The sequence below is a fragment of the Lepidochelys olivacea genome (genome assembly GCF_965140295.1).
Source record: "Lepidochelys olivacea isolate rLepOli2 genome assembly, chromosome: 8".
Taxonomy (NCBI): Eukaryota; Metazoa; Chordata; order Testudines; family Cheloniidae; genus Lepidochelys; species Lepidochelys olivacea.
The window spans coordinates 83,499,890-83,522,301 of NC_140418.1; the positions used below are offsets into that span (position 1 = coordinate 83,499,890).

At 39.9% G+C, this 22,412-nt stretch overlaps 1 protein-coding gene across 6 annotated transcripts in view; it reads left to right on the forward strand.

Annotated features, from left to right (window-relative positions):
- USP33 (ubiquitin specific peptidase 33) overlaps positions 1 to 22,412 on the forward strand; it is a 90,294-nt gene that overhangs the window by 2,241 nt on the left and 65,641 nt on the right. For 5 of the 6 annotated variants that reach the window (XM_084636313.1, XM_084636317.1, XM_084636314.1 and 2 more), the window contains exons 2-4: positions 13,336 to 13,467; positions 16,292 to 16,345; positions 19,503 to 19,565. In XM_084636313.1, coding sequence (XP_084492439.1) covers positions 13,387 to 13,467; positions 16,292 to 16,345; positions 19,503 to 19,565 — 198 coding nt within the window. In that variant the 5' untranslated portion in view covers positions 13,336 to 13,386. Of the gene's footprint in view, positions 1 to 13,335; positions 13,468 to 16,291; positions 16,346 to 19,357; positions 19,421 to 19,502; positions 19,566 to 22,412 lie in introns of those variants that run through there. The other variant, XM_084636318.1, reaches the window with a different exon arrangement.

The following is a 22,412-nucleotide window of genomic DNA, read 5'->3' on the forward strand; positions in this document are numbered from 1 at the left end:
TGAAAAAAATGAAATAAATGCACTTGAATGTGTGGTTATTGAAGTTAACACAGGTGCAAATGAAGACCCTGATCCTAAAACTTGATCTGCGCAGGCAAACCCTTATGTCATCATGGAGCCAGTTGCAGAATTAGAGCCAAATTTGATCCGCATTTATTTCTGCCCAAAGTTCAAAGTGATGGTCTTTGGGTGTTTTTTAAATCATTTCAATTCTTATTAGTGGTCAACTTTATTTTAGTTACTTACATAACATAATTAAATTTCCATGACTGGCATGTAATACCGTATAAGGCAATCACTATCTTTATTGATTAACTTTTTTGAATGTTGTATTTTTAATAAACAGTCTTAACTTAAACGGCATTTCTATTTGTGCCAAGACTAAGACTTTGTTTCCTCGTGATTTTATTTCTGTATGTTTAATCATGATGAACTTGAATTCTTTCAGAATGCTACGAAACTTATTTGGATCTGTTAATTGTATATAGTATATATTAGCAATCAGGAAAAAATCCTATGAAATCACTGGTAAAATAGCTGTATATTTTAAAGACTTCAACATAATGAAGGAAATGGGATGTGTGTATTTATTTATACATTCCAGTACACTATAGAATTTCTATAGTTGAGGTAGATGAACAATTGCTTATGTTAAATACTTTATATGATTTTGTTTTAATATATCGTGACACTATCTAAATCTAAGTGGAAATGGGGTGTAAGCTTCAGGATCTGTGCATGAGCCTGTCAGATCCTTTTGGTGCTATCTGAATTGTCTATCTCAATGTTTGAGGGGTTAGGGACCCTTTTCAATTACAGGACTTTTATGGATGAGGTAGTTCTTCAGTGTTAAGCATTATGCAAGTCTATGGTGCTGTGGAATTATAAGTAGTAAATGGAGAAAGAGGCTGCCTAACATGAAGATTTAAGATGCCATTCACATTGCTCTAATTGTCAGATCTGCTCAGCATGAAAAAGTATTATATAACACATTTTGATTTTTTAAGATGAGCCTAACAGTGTCAATACCTTACTTCTGTAGGAACACAATTGTGCATGGTGCTATACATGGTCACTTACTTATTTAGCACATTTTCATTTACTGTGTAACAGGTCCATATCTTGAAAAGCAAACGCATGATTGGTTCAGTGACCGTATGGTACAATATACAAGAACATAAGAATATCCATACTGGGTCAGTGCTGCGGTCCATCTAACCCAGTATCCTATCTTCTGAAAGTGTCCAGTGCCAGGTGCTTCAGAGGGAATGAACAGGACAGGGTAATTATGAGTGATCCATCCTCTGTCATCCAGTCCCAGCTTCTGGCAGTTGGAGGTTTAGGGACATTGTAGCATGGGATTGTTCACCGGACAATCTTGGCTAATAGCCATAGAGACCAGTACTTGATAGAATAAACATCCTGATAGAAGCTTTTGGGAAGATAACCGAGGGAAGTAGCTCATTAACTGGAAGTGTTTTTCTAAGTGAACAGTAGCCACTGGAGAGGCACTATGGTCTAGTGGGTAGAGCAGTGAACTAGGTATGAGAAGACTTGTGTTCTGTTCCCAGAACTGGAAGGGACCTCGAGACATCATCTAGTCCAGTCCCCTGCACTTGTGGAAGGACTAATTATCTTGACCATTCCTGACAAGTGTGTGTCTAACCTGCTCTTAAAAATCTCCAGTGATGGAGATTCCACAACCTCCGTACACAATGTATTCCAGGGTTTAACCACCCTTTTTTCCTAATGTCCAACCTAAACCTCCCTTGCTGCAATTTAAGACCATTGCTTCTTGTCCTATCCTCAGAGGTCAAAAAGAAAAAAATTTCTTCCTCCTCCTTGTAACAACCTTTTACGTACTTGAAAACTTATGTCTCCTCAATCTTCTCTTTTCTAGACTAAACAAACCCAATTTTTTCAATCTTCCCTCATAGGTCATGTTTTATAGATCTTTAATCATTTTTGTTGCTCTTCTCTGGACGCTCTCCAATTTGTCCCCATCCTTCCTGAAATGTGGTACCCAGAACTGGAAATAATACTCCAGTTGAGGCCTAATCAGCGCGGAGTAGAGTGGAAGAATTGCTTCTCGTGTCTTATTTACAGCACTCCTGCTAATACATCCCAGAATGATGTTCGCCTTTTTTGCAATGGCGTTACACTGTTGACTCATATTTAGCTTGTGACCCGCAATGACCCCAAGATCCCTTTCCACAGTATTCCTTCCTAGGCAGTCATTTCCCATTTTGAATGTGTGCAACTTATTGTTCCTTCCTATGTGGAGTACTGTGCATTTGTCCTTATTGAATTTCATCCTATTTACTTCAGACCATTTCTTCAGTTTGTCCAGATCATTTTAAATTTTAAGCCTATTCTCCAAAGCACTTGCAACCCCTCCCAGCTTGGTATAGTCCGCAAACTTATTAAGTGTACTCTCTACACCATTATCAAAATAATTGATGAAGATATTGAACGGAACCGGACCCAGAACTGATCCCTGCGGGACCCCACTCATTATGCCCTGCCAGCATGACTGTTAACCACTGATAACTACTCTCTCAGAACGGTTTTCCATCCAGTTTTGCTCCCACCTTATAGTAGCTCCATCTAGGTTGCATTTCCCTAGTTTGTTTATGAGACGATCATATGAGACAGTATTGAAAGCCTTACTAAAATCAAGATATACCACGTCTACTGCTTCCCCATGTGGACAAGTCTTGTTACCCTGTCAAAGAAAGCTATCAGGTTGGCTTGACATGATTTGTTTTTGACAAATCCATGCTGACTGTCCATGCTGACTTATCACCTTATTATCTTCTAGATGTTTGCAAATTGATTGTTTAATTTTTTACTGCATTATCTTTCCGGGTACAGAAGTTAAGCTGACTTGTCTGTAATTCCCCGGGTTGTCCTTATATCCCTTTTTATAGATGGGCACTATATTTGCCCTTTTCTAGTTCTCTGGAATGTCTCCCATCTTCCATGACTTCTCGAAGATGATCGCTAATGGCTCAGATATCTTCTCAGTCAGCTCCTTGAGTATTCTAGATGCATTTCATCAGGCCCTGGTGACTTGAAGACATCTAACTTGTCCAAATAATTTTTAACTTTTCTTTCCCTATTTTAGCCTTTTCTGATCCTACCTCATTTTCACTGGCATTCACTACGTTAGACGTCGAATCACCGCCAACTTTCTTGGTGAAAACTGAAACAAAGGAGTCATTCAGCACCTGTGCCATTTTCACATTTTCTGTTGTTGTTTTTCCCTCCTCATTGAGTTGTTTCAGTTCTCTGTGCCTTTGTTTCCCCTTTTATCCTTTGCTCCTATTTTTTGGGGGGGTTGGACTTGTTGTGACACTGCACCCCATATTCGTCATGGTGATATTATGGTATGATTATGGCATAATTCCGATGCATATTATGCAAGATGGGTCATGTAGGATGTCATGGGTAAAGTTATGATTTGTTGAATATGCTTATCCTACTTGTATGCATGTATCATTTGTGTTTGAAGTTATGAATATTGACTGTCTGTGTTTCAAATGTAGTTACACCTGTATAAATGTAGTTATAGAGAAAGATTAAAAGTAGATGATTCGTTAACAATCAAGGCATGTAAAAGATCTGGGTTGGACATATACAGTACAGATCTTTAAGTCAGTTTCTTGTGCTCTCAACCTGTGGAGCACATTGATACTAGATGTAGAAGTTATTCATGGTTATTTTCTATTTCTGGAAGTTCCTATCAACAAGGAAATGTTTCTTGTGGCTTGTACAGATATTTTAAAATGTGAAACATTTTCTAACTGCCTTGTATGGTAGAAACTTATTCTTCAGAACTCTCTCTCTCTCTTACGTACATTATTCCTTTTACTGTCCCATTCATGATGCTGAATACGTAAATGTAATTTTGTCCATGCTGCAGAAAAAGGAGGCTGTATGCATCTGATGAATCTGATGCATCATCTGTATGCATCTGATGAAGTGAGCTGTAGCTCACGAAAGCTTATGCTCTAATAAATTGGTTAGTCTCTAAGGTGCCACAAGTACTCCTTTTCTTTTTGTATTACCACAGGTTTTCATTTAATATTGTACAGTTAAACTGTGGCTCTTGTTTTTGATGTTGCAAACCATTTTGTTTTCATTGTACATAAAGATACATCACACCTGGGTGATGCCCATTAGGCAAGATGCTTTCAGTCTAGATAGTGGGTGGGGAAGGGCCTATTCAGGACAATGGGCCATTAGGAAAAACAATAGGAGAAGCTTATCCCCCACCTGGTGAGCCTTCCTGAGAGGATACAGACAGCCCGTAAGTAAGGCTGCTATAACTCTACAAGGACATATGACCAGACAACATGATTTTGGACTCCATCTTGGGATGTGAGTATTTTTCCACAAACCGATCTGGAAACCAAATTTTGAAACAAAGGGTTCCTGCCATATGCGAAAGCTATATAAGGCAGGGAGTGACATCATCTGACGTTCTTCACTCCACACCCAAGACAGCTCCTGGAAACACAGAGGAACAGAAACTGAACTTGGGGAAGTGTTGGATTGCAGGTTAAAAAGATTTCTAGCCTTTGTATGAAAGACCTGGGGATTCCAAGCTGTAAAGCAAGTGCAGCTTGCCGCTTAAGAATCTGCAACCTGCTTGTATCATTTCTCAGGGTGAGAATCTAATTCATATACAATCTATTTAGCATATTAAGATTAGTGTGCATTTTTGTTTGTTTGCTATGTAATCTGCTTTCATCTGTTTGCTATCCCTTATCACTTATAATCTATCTTGTAGTTAATAAGTTTGGTTTTGCTTTATCCAAATCAGTGAGTTGGAGTGAAGTGTAAGAAGATTGTAGCTCAAGGGGCAAAGACCGTTGCATAGTCCTCTCCATGTTGAGGGATGGGCAAACTCTATGAGGTTACGGTGTACAGTTGCCAGTGCAGTGCAAGACAATATCACTTTGGGTTTATACTGCAGTCAGGGGTGAGAGTCTGGAAAGCTTGAAAGTTGTCTGTTGTATGTATTTAAAAAGAAAAGAAGTACTTGTGGCACCTGAGAGACTAACCAATTTATTTGCGCATGAGCTTTCGTTAGCTAGTCTCTAAGGTGCCACAAGTACTCCTTTTCTTTTTGCGAATACAGACTAACACGGCTGTTACTCTGAAGTATGTATTTAAGTGGCTTGGGTGATGCTGCTCTCTCAGGTAGCTCAGCTTGGATGTGTGGCACCACCTGCTGTCGTGTTGGGTGATAACAGGACCTGGGTTAGGCTGGCTGTGTCTCCAACCATAGAAAGCAGTATGAGCTGGGCCAATTCAACTGAGTGGTTACAGGGCTGCAGCGGTTTCTCACAGCTCTCAGACTGCACCCCAGGGGTGACAATCTGTGATATCTGACTTTCAGTGTATGTATATTGCCAAGCACAGTGGGGTCTCAGTCTCGGCTGGGTCCTCTAGATGCTACAGTCATACAAATAATAAGAGTGTAAAAGGGCACACCAAGCTGGACTCAGGATTGACTACAAAGTGGAATGGAGTACTGAGGACAGAGGTGGAGCTTATGGAGTACTTTGAAAGTTGAAAGGAGAACCTTGAAGTCAGTGCAGGTATTTGAGAAGTGGCTACTGTGGGAGGGAGAGATGTGGTCAGAGCAATGAGAAAGGAAGATAATCTTAGCTCCTGTATTTTAGATGGAGTAGAAAGGATGGAAAAAGGAGACGTGAGCAAGGAGGAGACTACAGTAGTCAAGAAAGGATAAGGCACCAGAACATGAGTTGTTTTTTTGGCCACAAGGATAGAAGGAAAGAAAGGAAGGAATTAATTTTGGTAACAAAAGGAGAGAAGCCTTTTGATCGCATCTATATGGGGGTCTGGCCTTAGTATGGGATTCCCTGTTTAAGCCAGTAACTGCTGCCTACTGCTAATGGAGGTCATTCATCATAGATGGACATAAGTGAGAATATGTGTTCTTGATTTTAGATTGCTCTTTGGTACAGGCTGCATGTAGAAAAATAGGAGCTGAATTTGTGATCTTGGATTAACTGTATGAAAGGTTCAGCTGAACTCATCAATCTTAGTTTGTTCAGGACTGCAGTTTGGACTTGAGGCACAGTTCCAGAGGTTTAAAGCAGCTTGTTAGTTACTAATCCAGTAATGCAAAATGAACTCATCGCTAGCTTGCTTTGTATTACTGGGAGAAATACATTCAGAAATCTTAGTATGTAAAATAATTAAGCCTTTAGTCCTTACTAATCCATTATACTCTTCCTTCCTAAGTGAAGCATTTGTGTTGATCTTCAGCCTTAAAACAGTACTGAGGTTTTCAGCTGGTATAGACTTGATTCAAAACCCAGTCAATCATTTCTAATGCCTTGATAGGGCTTGTGGTAAGAGCAAAAAGACTGCATTTCTGCTACCTCTTCCATATACTCAATGGCTTTCTTCATTCTAACTGGAGTTTATTAATATTAAAGGAAATTGTGGAGGATTCATCATTTTGAAATTTTCACTTTAGCTTAGATTTTATCTTATTTTTAAGAAAATGTGTAAGACAGGGGTCAGGACCCCTCAGGGGGTCGTGAAGTTATTACATGGGGGGGTTGCAAGCTGTCAACCTCCACCCCAAACTCCACTTTCCCTCTAGCATTTATAATGGTGTTAAATATAGAAAAAAAGTGTTTTTAATTTATAAGGGGGGGTCGCACTCAGAGGCTTGCTATGTGAAAGGGGTCACCAATACAAAAGTTTGAGAACCACTGGTGTAAGAGCAAAATCTTTCGTATTTTTAAACATTAAAAGCACAGTTAAGTTTATGTTAATTTTGATCTGGAAAACCATCTTCATTGTAGCATTTGGCAGGAAAATTAAAATTATTCTGCAAATAGATACTTGGTTTAAATAATTTGAGGAACACTTCTCTAGTTGCAGCTTAGTCTTGGGTATGACATTTTTTAATTTTTAATTGCTGGTCCAGTACAAGGGCTTGGAAGATAATTTGTACTGGTTTGCAACAGTGTTTCTAGCCTTGCCAAGTCATAACGTTTTTGCTCATAAAGTAGTTGGTTGGTTGGTTTTTATAATTTTGCTGCTGTGTTAATGAATGTTAACTCTATTAAACTTTGACATTTTCAGAAGACCTTCTGTCAAAAGTTTCAGAGTAACAGCCATGTTAGTCTGTATTTGCAAAAAGAAAAGGAGTACTTGTGGCACCTTAGAGACTAACCAATTTATTTGAGCATAAGCTTTCGTGAGCTACAGCTCACTTCATCGGATCAAAAGTAAATGCTTGTATCACAGTTGTTGTGCTGTCTCCCAGTATATTGCTTTTGGGAGGCTGTATTGGTACTAACAAAAGAATTTCCTTATTCTACATTCAAGACGATCTAAAATGGCCCAGATAAGTGGAGAAAATATTGAATTTAGAAATAAAAGGGTTTGATGTTAACCCTGCTCATTTAATTGTTTTGATTTTATAATGTAGTTTTAAAAAGCATCTTTACTGGTTCCAGGCATCTTTGACATACATTTAAAATATAGGTTGGTAAAAGATAAAAGCAGCAGCTTTTCTTCCCTCTGTAACCCACAGATAACCAATCAAAGCTTAAACCAAACCCAAACAGTGCATTGTTTCATCTACAAATAACTTAATTCAGCCTTTTTAATGGGTAGGATAGGGTTGTAATCAATGGTGATTGTGAAGGTAGGAAAAACAGAAAGTTGATTGGGAGTGAGTTTGAGATGGCAACTGGACGAAATGTTTGGAAGATGGTTCAGTAGGTAAGACTATGATCAGGTGTACATTAAAAAGTTAAGTCTACCCAGCCACATCACTCATCAGTGTAAAAAAATCCAGATCCTTGAGTGATGTAGTTAAGCCGACCTAACTCCTAGTGTAGACAGTGCTGGGTCAACAAAAGAATTCTTCCATAGACATTGTTACAGATCCTCTCGGAGTGGTGGATTCACTACGGTAACAGGAGAATACTTCCTGTCGCTGTACTGAGTGGCCACACTGATAGTTCTACAGCAATGCAGCCATGCCACTGTAGCAGTTTAAGTGTAGCTGTAACCAGAGATTGGGCAAGGGTGGGCAAGATGTAAAATTGGGAAGCATTGGCATAAATGAAGTAAGCGAAAGCATGAGATTGGTGGGTTCCTTGAAGGAGGATTTGGAGAAAGAGAAGATGAGGGATGCTAACTTATCTGGGCTATAGAGAGGAAGAGGAAAGGCTGAAGAGGCAATTGTCAATGTCTAACAGTGAATGCCAGTGAAAATAAGGTAGGATCAGAGGGTAGAATAGGAAAAGAACAAGTTAAAAATTACTTAGACAAATTAGATGTCTTCAAGGCACCAGGGCCTGATGAAATGCATCCTAGAATACTAAAGGAGCCCACTGAGGAGATACCTGAGCCATTAGCGATTATCTTTGAAAAGTCATGGAAGATGGGAGAGATTCCAGAAGACTGGAAAAGGGCAAATATAGTGCCCATCTATAAAAAGGGAAATAAGGACAACCCGGGGAATTACAGACCAGTCAGCTTAACCTCTGTACTTGGAAAGATAATGGAGCAAATAATTAAGCAATCCAATTTGCAAATTTGTCTAGGCGATAATAAGGTGCTAAGTAACAGCATGGATTTGTCAAGAACAAATCTTGTCAAACCAACCTGATAGCTTTCTTTGACAGGCTAACCATCCTTGAGGACAGGGCGAAGTGGTAGACATGGTATTTCTTGAGTTTGGTAAAGCTTTTGATACTGTCTCACGTGACCTTCTCATAAAGAAACTAGTGAAATGCAACCTAGATGGAGCTACTAACTGTGGGTGCAAAATTGGTTGGAAAATCGTTCCCAGAGAGTAGTTATCAGTGGTTCACAGTCCTGCTGGAAGGGTATTAACGAGTGGGATCCCGCAGGGATCAATTCTGGGTTCAGTTCTATTCAATGTCTTCATCAATGATTTGGACAATGGTGTAGAGTGTACACTTACAAAGTTTGCAGACAATACCAGCTGGGAAGGGTTGCAAGTGCTTTGGAGGATAGGATTATGATTCAAAATGGTCTGAAGTAAATAGGATGAAATTCAATAAGGACAAATGCAAGGTACGCCACTTAGGAAGGAACAGTCAGTTGCATACGTACAAAATGGGAAATGACTGCCTAGGAAAGAGTAGTGCGGAAAAGGATCTTGGAGTCATAGAGGACCACATGCTAAATATGAGTCAATGGTGTAACACTGTTGCAAAAAAAGCAAACATCATTCTGAGATGTTTTGGCAGGAGTGTTGTAAGACCGACATGAGAAGTAATTCTTCCACTCTACTTCTGCGCTGGTTAGGCCTCAACTGGAGTATTGTGTTCAGTTCTGGGTACCACATTTCAGGAAGGATGAGGACAAATTGGAGAGCGTCTAGAGAAGAGCAACAAAAATGATTAAAGGTCTAGAAAACATGACCTATGAGGGAAGATTGAAAAAATTGGGTTTGTTTAGTCTGGAAAAGAGAAGACTGAGAGGGGACATGATAACAGTTTTCAAGTACATAAAAGGTTGTTACAAGGAGTGTTACGAATTATACCCGATAGGTCACGCACAGGAACTGCTGCGAATTATACCCGATAGTTCGCGCACAGTTCGAGTCTAGGCTGAGGCACACGAACAAAGTCCACAACTGCAGGGTTCCCAAAAATACTAAGTTTATTACGCTCGAGCGTGGTGCCCCCCTGCTAATCAGGAGGGGACCCCGCATGCAGGTTATACAAAGATTATATACCTTTTAGCAAAGCATGTTGCCCTTGTGCATCGGAAACCTTAGCCAATAAACAAACCCTTCTCTTTTCTACCACCTATCCCTGCTAAGTACATTCCCCGTGCTAAACCATTACTTTAACCACATTACATGGTCCTAAAGCAATGCATCAGTAACTTTTCTTATCAGGATGGGAGGCCCACATCAAGGCCAGGAGGCAGGGAGTTAGGAACAGACAAAGAACAGAAACAGGGAGTTGAAACAGGCTGGAGACAAGGGGGAGAGGATTTTCACAGGAATGCAGTATCTAAGAAACACTCCTCCTGGTGCATCATGTGCTTGCTTTTAGACTGTGGGCCCCAAACCAAAATGGAGTTACATATGCTAACTTTTCCTTAACAGGAGGAGGGAGAAAAATTGTTCTTTTTGACCTCTGAGGATAGGATAGGAAACAATGGGCTTAAATTGCAGCAAGGGAGGTTTAGGTTGGACATTAGGAAAAACTTCCTAACTGGAAGCGCTGGAATAAATTGCGTAGGGAGGTTGTGAAATCTCCATCATTGTTGATTTTTAAGAGCAGGTTAGACAAACACCTGTCAGGAATGGTCTAGGTAATATTTAGTCCTGCCAGTCATGCAGTGGACTGGACTAGATAACCTTTAGAGGTCCCTCCCAGTCCTATGATTATATGTAATTGAAGAACCAAAGGAACATAAAACTGCAAAAGCCAATAGACGAGAGAAAAAATGGAGGAGAGTGCAATAAATGATGCTGAAGAGAGCAGACATATCAAGAATACAAAGAATAGAGAAGTGCATCTTTGAACTCATTAGGAGGATTTAGTTTGGGAAGTTGGTATAGGTGATTCATTCTGGAAGGGGTGATTGAAGGGTTGGTGGAGAGGAAGTCTACACAGCATGTTCCAGGATTTTGGTGACAAATCAGAAGAAAGAATAAGGTAGTAGCTAGCTGTTAAAGCAAAAAAACTTCAAATCCAGACTCCAGCGAGAAACTGCTGAATTGGAATTCATTTGCAAATTGGATACTATTAATTTAGGCTTAAATAGAGACTGGGAGTGGCTAAGTCATTATGCAAGGTAGCCTATTTCCCCTTGTTTTTTCCTCCCCCCCCCCCCCCAGATGTTCTGGTTTAACTTGGATTTAAACTTGGAGAGTGGTCAGTTTGGATGAGCTATTACCAGCAGGAGAGTGAGTTTGTGTGTGTATGGGGGTGGGGGGGTGAGAAAACCTGGATTTGTGCTGGACATGGCCCACCTTGATTATCATGCACATTGTAGGGAGAGTGGTCACTTTGGATGAGCTATTACCAGCAGGATAGTGAGTTTGTGTGTGTGGTTTTGGGGAGGGGGGTGAGGGGGTGAGAGAACCTGGATTTGTGCAGGAAATGGCCCAACTTGATTATCATGCACATTGTGTAGAGAGTTGTCACTTTGGATGGGCTATCACCAGCAGGAGAGTGAATTTGTGTGGGGGGGTGGAGGGTGAGAAAACCTGGATTTGTGCTGGAAATGGCCCAACTTGATGATCACTTTAGATAAGCTATTACCAGCAGGACAGTGGGGTGGGAGGAGGTATTGTTTCATATTCTCTGTGTGTATATAAAGTCTGCTGCAGTTTTCACGGTATGCATCCGATGAAGTGAGCTGTAGCTCACAAAAGCTCATGCTCATATAAATTGGTTAGTCTCTAAGGTGCCACAAGTACTCCTTTTCTTTTTGCGAATACAGACTAACACGGCTGTTACTCTGAAACCTGTTAAAGCAGCGTGAATCAAGAGAAAGTTCTTGGGTGAGCATAGTAAAGGCTGTCAGACTGTACAGTCTATAGACCAGTGGTTCTCAACCAGAGGTTTGCATATCCCTGTTGTATGCAGTGGTCTTCTAGGGGGGTACATCAACTCATCTAGATATTTGCTTAGTTTTGCTACAAGAAACATAAAAAGTATTAGCGAAATCAGTACAAACTAAAATTTCATACAGAAAATGACTTGTTTATACTGCTCTATATACTGAAATGTAAGTACAATATTTATATTCCATTCAATTTATTTTATAATTATATGGTAAAATGAGAAATAATAGCGTGCTGTGACACTTTTTTTTGTATTTTTATGTCTGATCTTGTAAGCAAGTACTTTTAAGTGCGGTGAAACTTGGGGTATGTAAGACCAATTAGATTCCTGAAAGGAGTACAGTAGTCTGGAAAGATTGAGAACCACTGCTATAGATAAATCATACATACCTTGTGTTTGAGAGAATATAACTAAATTTAATTTTTTCCTTTGTATTGCAAAACAATCAGATATATTTGTGCAACCACCAAATAGTAGTTTTAACTGACATCTGACCAAGTGACCAGGTCTGAGACAACCTAGGAGTGCTTCTAACAAAAGATTTTTATATATTTGGCATTAAACCAGCCTTGCATCAGAGAAAGTGGAAGTCTGGCAAAGAACTGAAGAAAAGAGTTCTGTACTACATATGACGTTTTCCTTTTGACATCTAATATGCTGCTCAGGAGTATGTCACTGTAAATAAATGAGAGCAGGATAAAGTTCCCTATATCGGCTCCTTTCTCCTTCAACAAGGGAGTCATGGATTGTGAAATCTGGTTTCCCCCTATGAAATGTGTATAATATAGGGTAAAAGCACACACAAAAAACAGATTTCACAGGGGAGACCACAGTTTCTCAAATTGGGGCTCCTAACCCAAAAGGGAGTTGCAGGGGGGTTGCAGGGTCATTTTAGGGGGGTTGCACTATTGCCATCCTTACTGTCGTGCTGCCTTCAGAGCTGGGCGGCCGGAGAGTGGTGGCTGCTAACGGAGCGCCCAGCTCTGCAGGCAGCAGTGCAGAAGTAAGAATGGCAAGACCGTACCATGCCATCCTGACTTCTGAGCTACTGCTGGCAGTAGCTCAGACCTTCAGAGCTGGATTCTCTCCAACTGCCCAGCTCTGAAGGTGGTGCCACCGCCAGCAGCAGTGCAGAAGTAAGGGTAGCAGTATCACAACCCCCCCACAATACCCCACAACTCCTTTTTGGGTCCAGATCCCTACAATTACAACACCATGAAATTTCAGATTTAAATAGCTGAAATCATGAAACTTACTATTTTTAAAATCCTATGACCACGGTTAATTTCACAAATTTGGTAGGGCCCTAGTGATTAGGTTCTCCCTTATTGTTCTGAGTGGGGGAAAATGACTTTAGCTACATTGTCCCTGTTGCTTGCATGGTAGCAGGATTTCATAGGGTCTATGTTTCAATAAGTTGCAAATGCAAAAATCCATTTTAGTGCAGACTTGCAATTTAGCAGGTTCAGCTATGTTTAATTTTATTTACTAGATTCTGTTACTTTCAATAAACAGTTACTTGCATTAATTTTAAAATGCAGCATGTGCATTTTCCAAGTGTACTTTTATTTAACTGAACAGATAATGGGATTGTCCTGGTTTTATATTATAAGGTTAAATTTATACAGCAGTTCTGTCAAATGTCTAATATTACTGCTTACAAGAATAAAATTTCTTCAGGTTATACTTAATATTTTTTATTCCTGTCTTGTAGATATTGCCTCATCTTAAATGCTACAGGAGCTAGAAAACTACTTTTGTTAAAATGTCAGCTCTCAGCAGTGATTGCCCACATTTGGAATCGGTTGGTGAAATAACAAAGGAAGAATTGATACGGAAATCTCATGTGAGTTTCAGTTCTTTACTTGGTTCCCTGCTGGAGTAAAACCAGTTGTGTATTTCAGCTGCAAGGCTTGTTGCTAATGGATCGACAAATTATTGTTTGTGCAACACATTTAAGTGGTAAATGTGATCATGGACAAAATATTTAGGTTAAAGTCTTACCATTTACACTGTAAATTACAGTGTACATGATCTGAGTTCTACTGTTAAACAAAAGAAACAAGAAGAATGGAGCTGATTTAAGCAGTAAAACCAGTTATTTCATACATAACATTTAAAGATGAATAATTATATACCAACAGTACCAGCTAGCCTGTCTCAAAGGTTCTCAACCTCTTTCATAGTATGGCTATATTTTAAGACAGATTTTTGTGGGCTGGCTCCTATTAGTGATTGTACAGACTGCTTCCCTTTTCATTTGAAATGCGGTAACATCCCTGTAGCAACTACGATTGCTAAGGTTGAAAAGTAACATAAAGAAAGAATTAATTGTATTTTAGCTGACTTTTAATGTTATTATCAGAGAAAATACGGAGAAGAAGCTAGCATCCTGTGACCAGTCAGCTCTCACTGGACCACCACATGCTCTTGGTCCAAGGACCACAGTTTGAGAACCTCTGCTCTATCTATCCTTTGCTTCCTATCTCATTAAATATGGCAGCTGAAACTTTTAATAATTCATAACTATAGTGGCTATGAGGTGGAGAAAGAGTCCAACTTCTTCTGCTTTATGTATATTTTCTTAGACTGAAAATGCAACAGTTGGGTTCTTGTTTCTCTGTTCAGAAGTATGGCACTTCTGTGCTACTACATATTTTTGTACGCTGTTTATTTTGTGATTTAAAAATTTCATGCTTCTTTATTAAAGGAAAGACAAGCCGCAGAATGATTGGTTTTAAAATGATAACCAGTGTCTGTCAGTGTGACCTTGAAAGCTTAAAATGAGATGGTATATGTACTTAGTTTCCTTTTTAAGCCCCAAATAACAAGTGAAATATCACATTGTGCTGTATAGCAGACTTTTCTCTTGATGTCTATTCCCTTCTACTCTGGAACACTTAAGAAATTTAGAGAGTTTTGTCACAGTCTAAAAGGTAATAGAAGTGGAAAAAAACTGAATGGCATCAACAAAATTCTTGATTTTCAACAAAGATTAGATTACAAAAATTGTAAATTCATCTGATGATGAGCAACTGAGTATTTAAAGTCTTCATTGCGGTACCAGTTACTTTATGTTGTTTTGCACTGGAGTTTTGTTTCCTTGGGCCATGCTACTGCACTGGTTTTCAGAGGTTCCAAGGGAAGAAGGGACCATTGTGATCAACAAGTCTGATATCCTGTCCAACATAGAACTTCCCCAAAATAATTCCCAGAGCAGATCTTTTAGAAAAACATCCAATCTTGATTTAAAAATTGTCAATGTTGGAGAATCCACCTTGATCCCTATTAAATTGTTCCAATGGTTCATTACTCATACTGTTAAAAATTTACAACTCATTTCCAGTCTGAATTTGTCTAGCCTGAACTTCCAGCCATTGGATCATGCTATACCTTTCTCTGCTAGACTGAAGAACCCATTATTACATATTTGTTCCCTGCGAAGGTACATATAGACTGTAATCAAGTCACCCCGTAACCTTTTCTTTGTTAAGCTAGTGAGAGAGATTCAAGGAGCTCAGTCATAAGGCATATTTTCTAATCCTTCAGTTTACTGGTTCTCAACCAGGGGTATGCACAGGTTTTCCAGGGGGTACTCAGTCTAGATCAGTGTTTCTCATCCTGAGGGATGTGATCCCTGGCGGGGGGGGTCTCAGGGCGGGTTTAGGGGAATTGCGAGTGCAGTACTGATACTAGGCGTGGCAAGCAGGGCCATTGCCTGGAACCACATGCCACGGGGTGAAGCTAAATTACAGTGCTTCAGCTCTGGGCAGCAGGGCTTGAGCGTCAGCCCCACCCACTGCCTGGGGCTCCAGCTTCAGACAAAGCTCACAAGTGAAAAACAGGCTCAAGTATCACAATGAAATGTAACTTCAATATTCCAATTGATTTTATAATTACATGGTAAAAATGAGAAAGTAATCAATTTTTCAGTAATAGTGTGCTGTGACACTCTTGTATTTTTACGTCTGATTTTGTAAGCAAGTAGTTTTTAAGTGAGGTGAAACTTGGGGTACACATGACAAATCAGACTCCTGAAAGGGGTACAGTTGTCTGGAAAGACTGAGAACCATTGCTTTAGTTAATCATTTTCCTGGGTCTTCTCTGAACCCTCTCCAGTTTATCAACATTCTTCTTAAATTGTGTTCACCAGAACTGGACACAGTATTCCAGCAGTGGTCGCACCAGTGCCAAATACAGAGGTAAAAAAACCTCTTTACTGCTACTCAGGAGTCCCCTGTTTATGCATTTAGGATTTCATTAGCTCTTTTGGCTACAGCATCCCACTGGGAGCTCATGTTCAGCTGATTATCCACCATGACCGTTAAATCTTTTTCAAAAGTCACTGCTTCCCAAGGTAGAGTCCCCCATCCTATAAGTATGGCCTACATTCTTTGTTCCTAGAGATATACATTTACATTTAACCATATTAAAACTCATATTGTTTTCACCCAGTTTACCAAGCTATCCAGACTGCTCTGAATCCGTGACACATCCTCTTCATTATTTACCATTTCCCCCAATATTTGTGTCATCTGCAAACTTTTATCATGATGATGACTTCATTTTCTTCCAGGTCACTGATAAAAGTGTTGAATAGCATTGGGCTAAGAACCAATCCCTGGAAACTGGATTAGTAAAATAATTCCTCATCTATATTTTATTAACAGGGCACTTGTCAGGACTGCAAAGTTAGAGGACCAAACCTTTGGGCATGCTTAGAGGTAAGCTGATCTACTGCAGGGGATATGTGTGATAGATCTGGGTGGTCCTCTAGTGAAGCTGTATATAAAGGTTTGCAACATTTCCTGCATAAACAGCTATTATGAGGGGCTTAAAATTTAACTCTAAACATTACTTTATATCAAAGCTTACCATACATGCTTTTAGCCTCAAAGTGATTTGCTTTGTAACCAAGATTCAGACACGCTTACATTTTGTAACTGAAAATGATCATGAACTTAAAAATGAAATTTTGCTGTCTGTTCACTAGCCTTTCCAGGGTTATTTGTCAGTGAGGTAGATTATAAAATAGCTTTAGGAAATCCTGTGTTCTGCCTGGTCAGTAGTCCTGGGAAGGTCTTAATGCATCACAACAAATTACATTTCTTGAGTTGCTTTACAAAGAATGGAAATACTATTGGTATTTACAGTAAATATTGACTTGTCAGAGCACAGCATTACCTGATGCAGTGTTTCTCAAATGCAGCCACTGTGTCTGCTTGTGGCCACCAGGGACTTTTCTTGTGGCCACAACCTCCTGGGTGGTGATGGGGGGAGGGCAAAGCCAGCAGTGGTTGGGTCCTGCCCACCTCTGGAGACACAAGAGCTGGAGGAGCAGGCAGCCAGTGAGTTCCCCACCTTCCAAAGGCTGGTGGGTCAGGCTTTAGTCCTTGGGTGGCGGGTGGAAGGCACCAGCCACTGGGCTTCAGGCTTTTTCCCCGGCCATACAGTGGCAAGCTCTGGCCCCAAGGTCACTGCCCCCTCCATTGCCCTCTACCTCCATATCCACCTCCCCATCCAGGGCTTAATTTGTCTCAAAGCTTGCCGAGGCTGAGTAAGTCTGCTGTGAAAATTGATATATGTATGTTGGTTAATATCACTTTTCACAGCAGACTTAGTAACTAGCACATCTTTAAAAAAAAAAAAAAGGGGGGGGGGTGCAACCAAAAATTAAAAGACATAAGAAAAAAGACAAGAACATACAAAGCTCCTTATTTGTGTTTCTATTCTGTTAGGCCCAGTAAAGAATAGAGACAACTGTACGTTATTTTTATTATTGAGTCTGGAAGAAAAATCAGACATAAATTACAAGAATGTGGATGTATATATGTGCATATTTATTTGTTTTTCCTAAAGTTAATTAAGTATTTTAGGAAAACTTGTCAGAGTGGTCCACCGGCAAGAGATGGTGGCCGCACTCTGAGGCCACCAAAACAATTGTTGTGAGAACCCTTAACCTAGTGTCACTTCATTGTCACCAAGCAAAACAAGTAAAATAAACATTTATTCAGACATTTAAAAATTCCATACAAACATTTTAAAAAGTATTTTCTTCAGGCTTTTTCCTTACCTACTCTACCTACTTACCTCTTTTTCCCCTCCCTCTTAAAATAACTTCACCACCTTACCTCCAGCATTAAGATATATTGCTGCTTCACCATCCCAGCTTTTGGCATGAAGGGGGGGCTTCCAGATGTTTTTAAAAAATGAATGGAGAGAATGTTGCTTCTGATTAAGGTGCATCTCTATGGTACAAGAAGGGAAGTGCAGCTGAATCAGCTATAAAATGTCACTCGAGGTGCTGCAGGTGTGCAGATCTGCCTCAGCAGGGTTTTTCAACTCCTCGGTGAGCTCAGATGCGTATCTCTTGTCAACACTCAAATCTGGGCTGAAACGTGACAGGGAGCAACCAGTATGTATATATTTCTAAAATTGCTTTCCACCACTTTCTTCAAGAGAATCCTGGTTGCAAGAAAAAGAACAGATTTTTCTGTTCTTTCTCTCAAAAAGAGAGAAGGTTTGCTGAAGTATTATACAATTTCTCATTAAACTGTTTTTTTAAGCTACCAAATTACATCTAAAAAACTTTTAGCAGGGGAAACCAAAGTGGAAGGAGTCGGAAGGATGGGAATATCAGGTGGAAAAGTCACAAAACAAAATGGGGGGGGGGGAGAGAACACCAGGCATTTGCTAAACAAAAATCATTTTTTGTCTGTTTTGAGTTTATATCCACTTCAATCTGGAACACTTGGACATTTATTGAATAATTTATTTTAATTTCCTACGAATATTTCCATAGGGTGATATTATAATCACAAAAAGACCCTTCAAAGGAGGTGTCATGGTGTGATATCTCCTCTTCTTGGATGATTTGGCACCTTGCATTCCCCTTTGTGCTTAGCCAAGCACCCAGCACATGGTGAGATCCCAGCATGATAGAAACTTCATTATCCTCATTACTTAACCAGTACCTACTGTTATCTTCTATAAATGCGTGCTATTAAAGTTTTAGAAAGCAGTTAATGCAAACGTACAGGAGCTATTTGACATTTAAGTACCAATGCTTTGTATGAGCAACATCTGTGTTAATGTGCACAAACAGTATGTACAGATTACTTAAGCGATTGTGTTTGGTGCTTATGGAAATGAGGGACTAATAGCAATGTCTTGAGGTTAGCATTGTACGGAGAGCTTCAAGTTTGCATACCAGCTCAACAAATACATGTTAAATCAGAACTGTAATAACAGAATTGTTGAGAGTAAATAGTCACTGCATTTTGTAACTCAAACATGGCACATGCTTAAAGATGGGATGTTGATGGCTATTAGCCTTCAAGGGTAATAAATCTGTAGGTTATAAAATAATATTCAGATGGTCAATAGCCTTGATGTGCATATAAATGTGCACTGATGTTGAAATGATTGACATATTGAATATTAACAATTTTGACAGTTTAGAGGCAGACTCTAAATTAAAGATCCCAAATAATACACACACAATTGATAGTGCCATGTTTACATTTCATGGATTTTCAGAATATCTTGGATGCTTTGTTTTTTAAATAAGAAAAAGACCAAGTTAAAACAGCTGAAGAGAAGACATATATCAAAAACATTGTCTAACCCCACCCTCAAAATCAAGGAAATTCAGAGGAAAATCTTGCAGCATTCTCATTGCTTTACTGTATTATTTATTGCAGTGCTTACCTTGTGTGATACCTTGCTCTTTTCAGAATCCTGCAGATGTACAATAGTGTGAATTAAAAATGCATTTGGAAGCTGTATCACTTTGTTCTGTAAGTTTGATTTGACAACTCACTAAAAAGAATTAATAGAGTATACTGCACCATAATTATGTCTCTTATTTTTGTTTGACAGAATAGATGTTCGTATGTTGGCTGCGGTGAATCCCATGTAGATCACAGTACCATACATTCTCAGGTAGGGGTGTGTGTGTGTGTGTGTATATATATAAACATATATATACATGGTTTCATTCTAGTTTTTGTCATCTAGGGTCTCGCCATCAAATGGTAAAAGCCCTTTATTCTAGGACAGCAACTTTTCCCCCCCCGACTCCTTGAGAGGAGGAGGTGGAGGAAGGGAAGTATAGTTAAAGAATATTCTTGTTGTTTTTGACCAGTGCAGTCAGGTAGTTTTTCCTGAGTTGAAGCTTTGCTTGTTGATGATGCCTTCTTGCGCTTGGGGATCATGTCTAATTCATTTGGGGGCCCATGTGTTTATAAAATGATTATGCTGCTACATAATTATTCATCTATTTAAACTTACTGCATAATTGTGCTTCACAACATAAAATGCCCCATGCTTCTCACTTGGGAGTTAACACTGCAGTTTAATTATGCTCTTTTAGATTAACTATTTCATTGCTGATCATTTTAACAAAAATTCTTTGTCACTGTTGGATGTAGACAAGCAGTAGGTCTGGGTGCAGTGGAACAGTTAATTACTGTCGATGTGTAACAAGGGGGGAGGAATTTTGTCTCCCTCGTACAACATCTTGCTTCTCCTTGACAATTTCTGGAAAGCATCTTTGTGTTTGCAATATACAAATCTGCATAAAATACATTGAATTTAATGTTGAAATCAATAATGAAGAGTTTGAACTAGTGTGGGGAAGGGGGGGAAAAATCATTATTGCATAGTCCAGGATTCGTGCTCCATAATTCAGGTCGAATGTGCAGCTTAGCTCACAGAACCTTGTTCATAATTCCTGCAACTCCTAGCAGCATTCTGCCATCTGACATGTGTTTGGAGGCTTTATTAAGTTTTTGTCTTTTACTCTTCTCAGACATTATTATATAAACAGTAATGTCTTTTTTTTCCCAAATAGATTATTTCTTCCTTTATATGATGCTTGGGTTAATTGTCTGTCTGCACTCTAAGGGTATGTCTACACTGCAGTAAAAGAACCACCGCATGGCTGCAGCTGGCCTGGGTCAGCTGACTTGGGTTCACAGGGCTATAAAATTGCAGAGTAGATGTTCAAGCTTGGACTGGAGCCCAGGCTCTGGGACCTAGTGGGGGGTGATTTCAGAGTCCAGGCTCCAGGCCAAATGTCTGCACTGCAATTTTCAGCCTTGCAGTCCAAGCCCCATGAGCCTGAGTCAACTGACCTGGGCTCTGGGACTTGGTGCCACAGATTTTTTTTTATTGGATTATAGATGTAGCCTCTGCAGCATGTGGATGTTTTTCTCTCATGACTTGAATCTACAGCAGAAAGGTCTTTGGAAAGATTGTGGAAGTCTTTGAACCTTTGGAGGAAAATATACTTTTGTGTAGGGCCATTCACTTTACTGTGCAGTCCTCTTTTTTCTGACCTCCAATACATTACATTGGAAACTCTTAGAGAATATCTGAACATTTGGAAAAAGTATATCATATAATAAAGTGCATTTGTATAATATATGTATTGATGTACTGCTTCAGTGCATCTCCTACCAAGCTTAGAACCTGGTCTAGGGGCCTGTGCCTTCAGTTATGGGATAGACACGGCATAGTTAGACGGGATGCTTGTGCATATGGACACACTGCCCCATTTTACACAAACCATCTTGGATAGTTGAGTAGTTGCATTAACACATTAAGTAGTTGCAACAGAAACAACCCACTGGTTCAAGCACGGCTGCCTGCCATTTAACCCTTCCATTCTGACCACTGAACTGCAAACGGAGTGAACCTTCTTGTGCATTTGCAATGGCCATTGACTAGAAGTCCTTTACCTTGCACACTGCTACCTGGTCATGAGATCAGCCAGATTTGGTAAATCCCTGGTGTGAGGTGACCAAAACATTCAAATTCAGTACGAGGGCTAGAAGTGCATGTCAGGAAAGAGCGAAGAAGCTGGCAGAGTTGGGGATTGACTGGACCAGTGACCAGTGCAGGGAGTAGATTAAGCAGCTCAAGAGCAACTGTTGTGAAGCCAAGGATGACAGCCGTACCTCTGGGAACATTCCATCATACTACCACTTTTACAAGGAGTTTGACGGGGTGCTGGGTACTGTGCTGAGTGTGGAGCCAACAGTGGGTCACCATCAGTTGGGATGGCAACCTTCTGAACGCTGAATCAGAGGGGAGCCGGAATAGGCTACCAAAATGACTCTGGTGCTCACGCTAGTTCCTGAGGAGGTTTTGCCACCAGAGCAGCTGTAGCATGTCCTGAGTCGATACTCAGAGGGGCAGTTTGATGATCCCCAGGAGGAGCAGCCTGCCACAGAACCAGCAGAAGTAGTCCCAGAGCCTGGTAAGTTTCTTGTTCCATGCTTGCTGCTGCTGTTTGTTATAGGAGTGGGAGGGATTTCTGATTTGACCCAAAACAAAATATATTGCTAGCTACAGGTAGCAGCATGCTTCCACTAATGGTGGAATGCGTGCCAGAGCCTTGGTATCAACCCACAACCACCGCCATCATGTGGAATTCGAAGTGGAGACCAGGAAGCATAAACAACAGTTAAACAAGCATTCACACTTTCATTTTTACTTGATGCTTGCACATTCTTGCAAAGATGCGCTGAGGTGTTAAAAGTAAAAATCATATATTACCTTCCCTTTTAGTATACCATTCTGAACAAATCAGCCACACAACAGAGTAACAAGCCGTCTGTACATGGTAAAGATGGAGGGTGAAATATAGTCCACAGATGAAAAAAATCAATGTCTGAAATACAGCTGAGGCTGTATGTAGTGCAGAAATGTGCTAAGAAAGAAGGGGGGGATGGCTGTGTAGTTCTTTGACAGTCCATTATACTGTGTGTTTGTATATGTAGACTT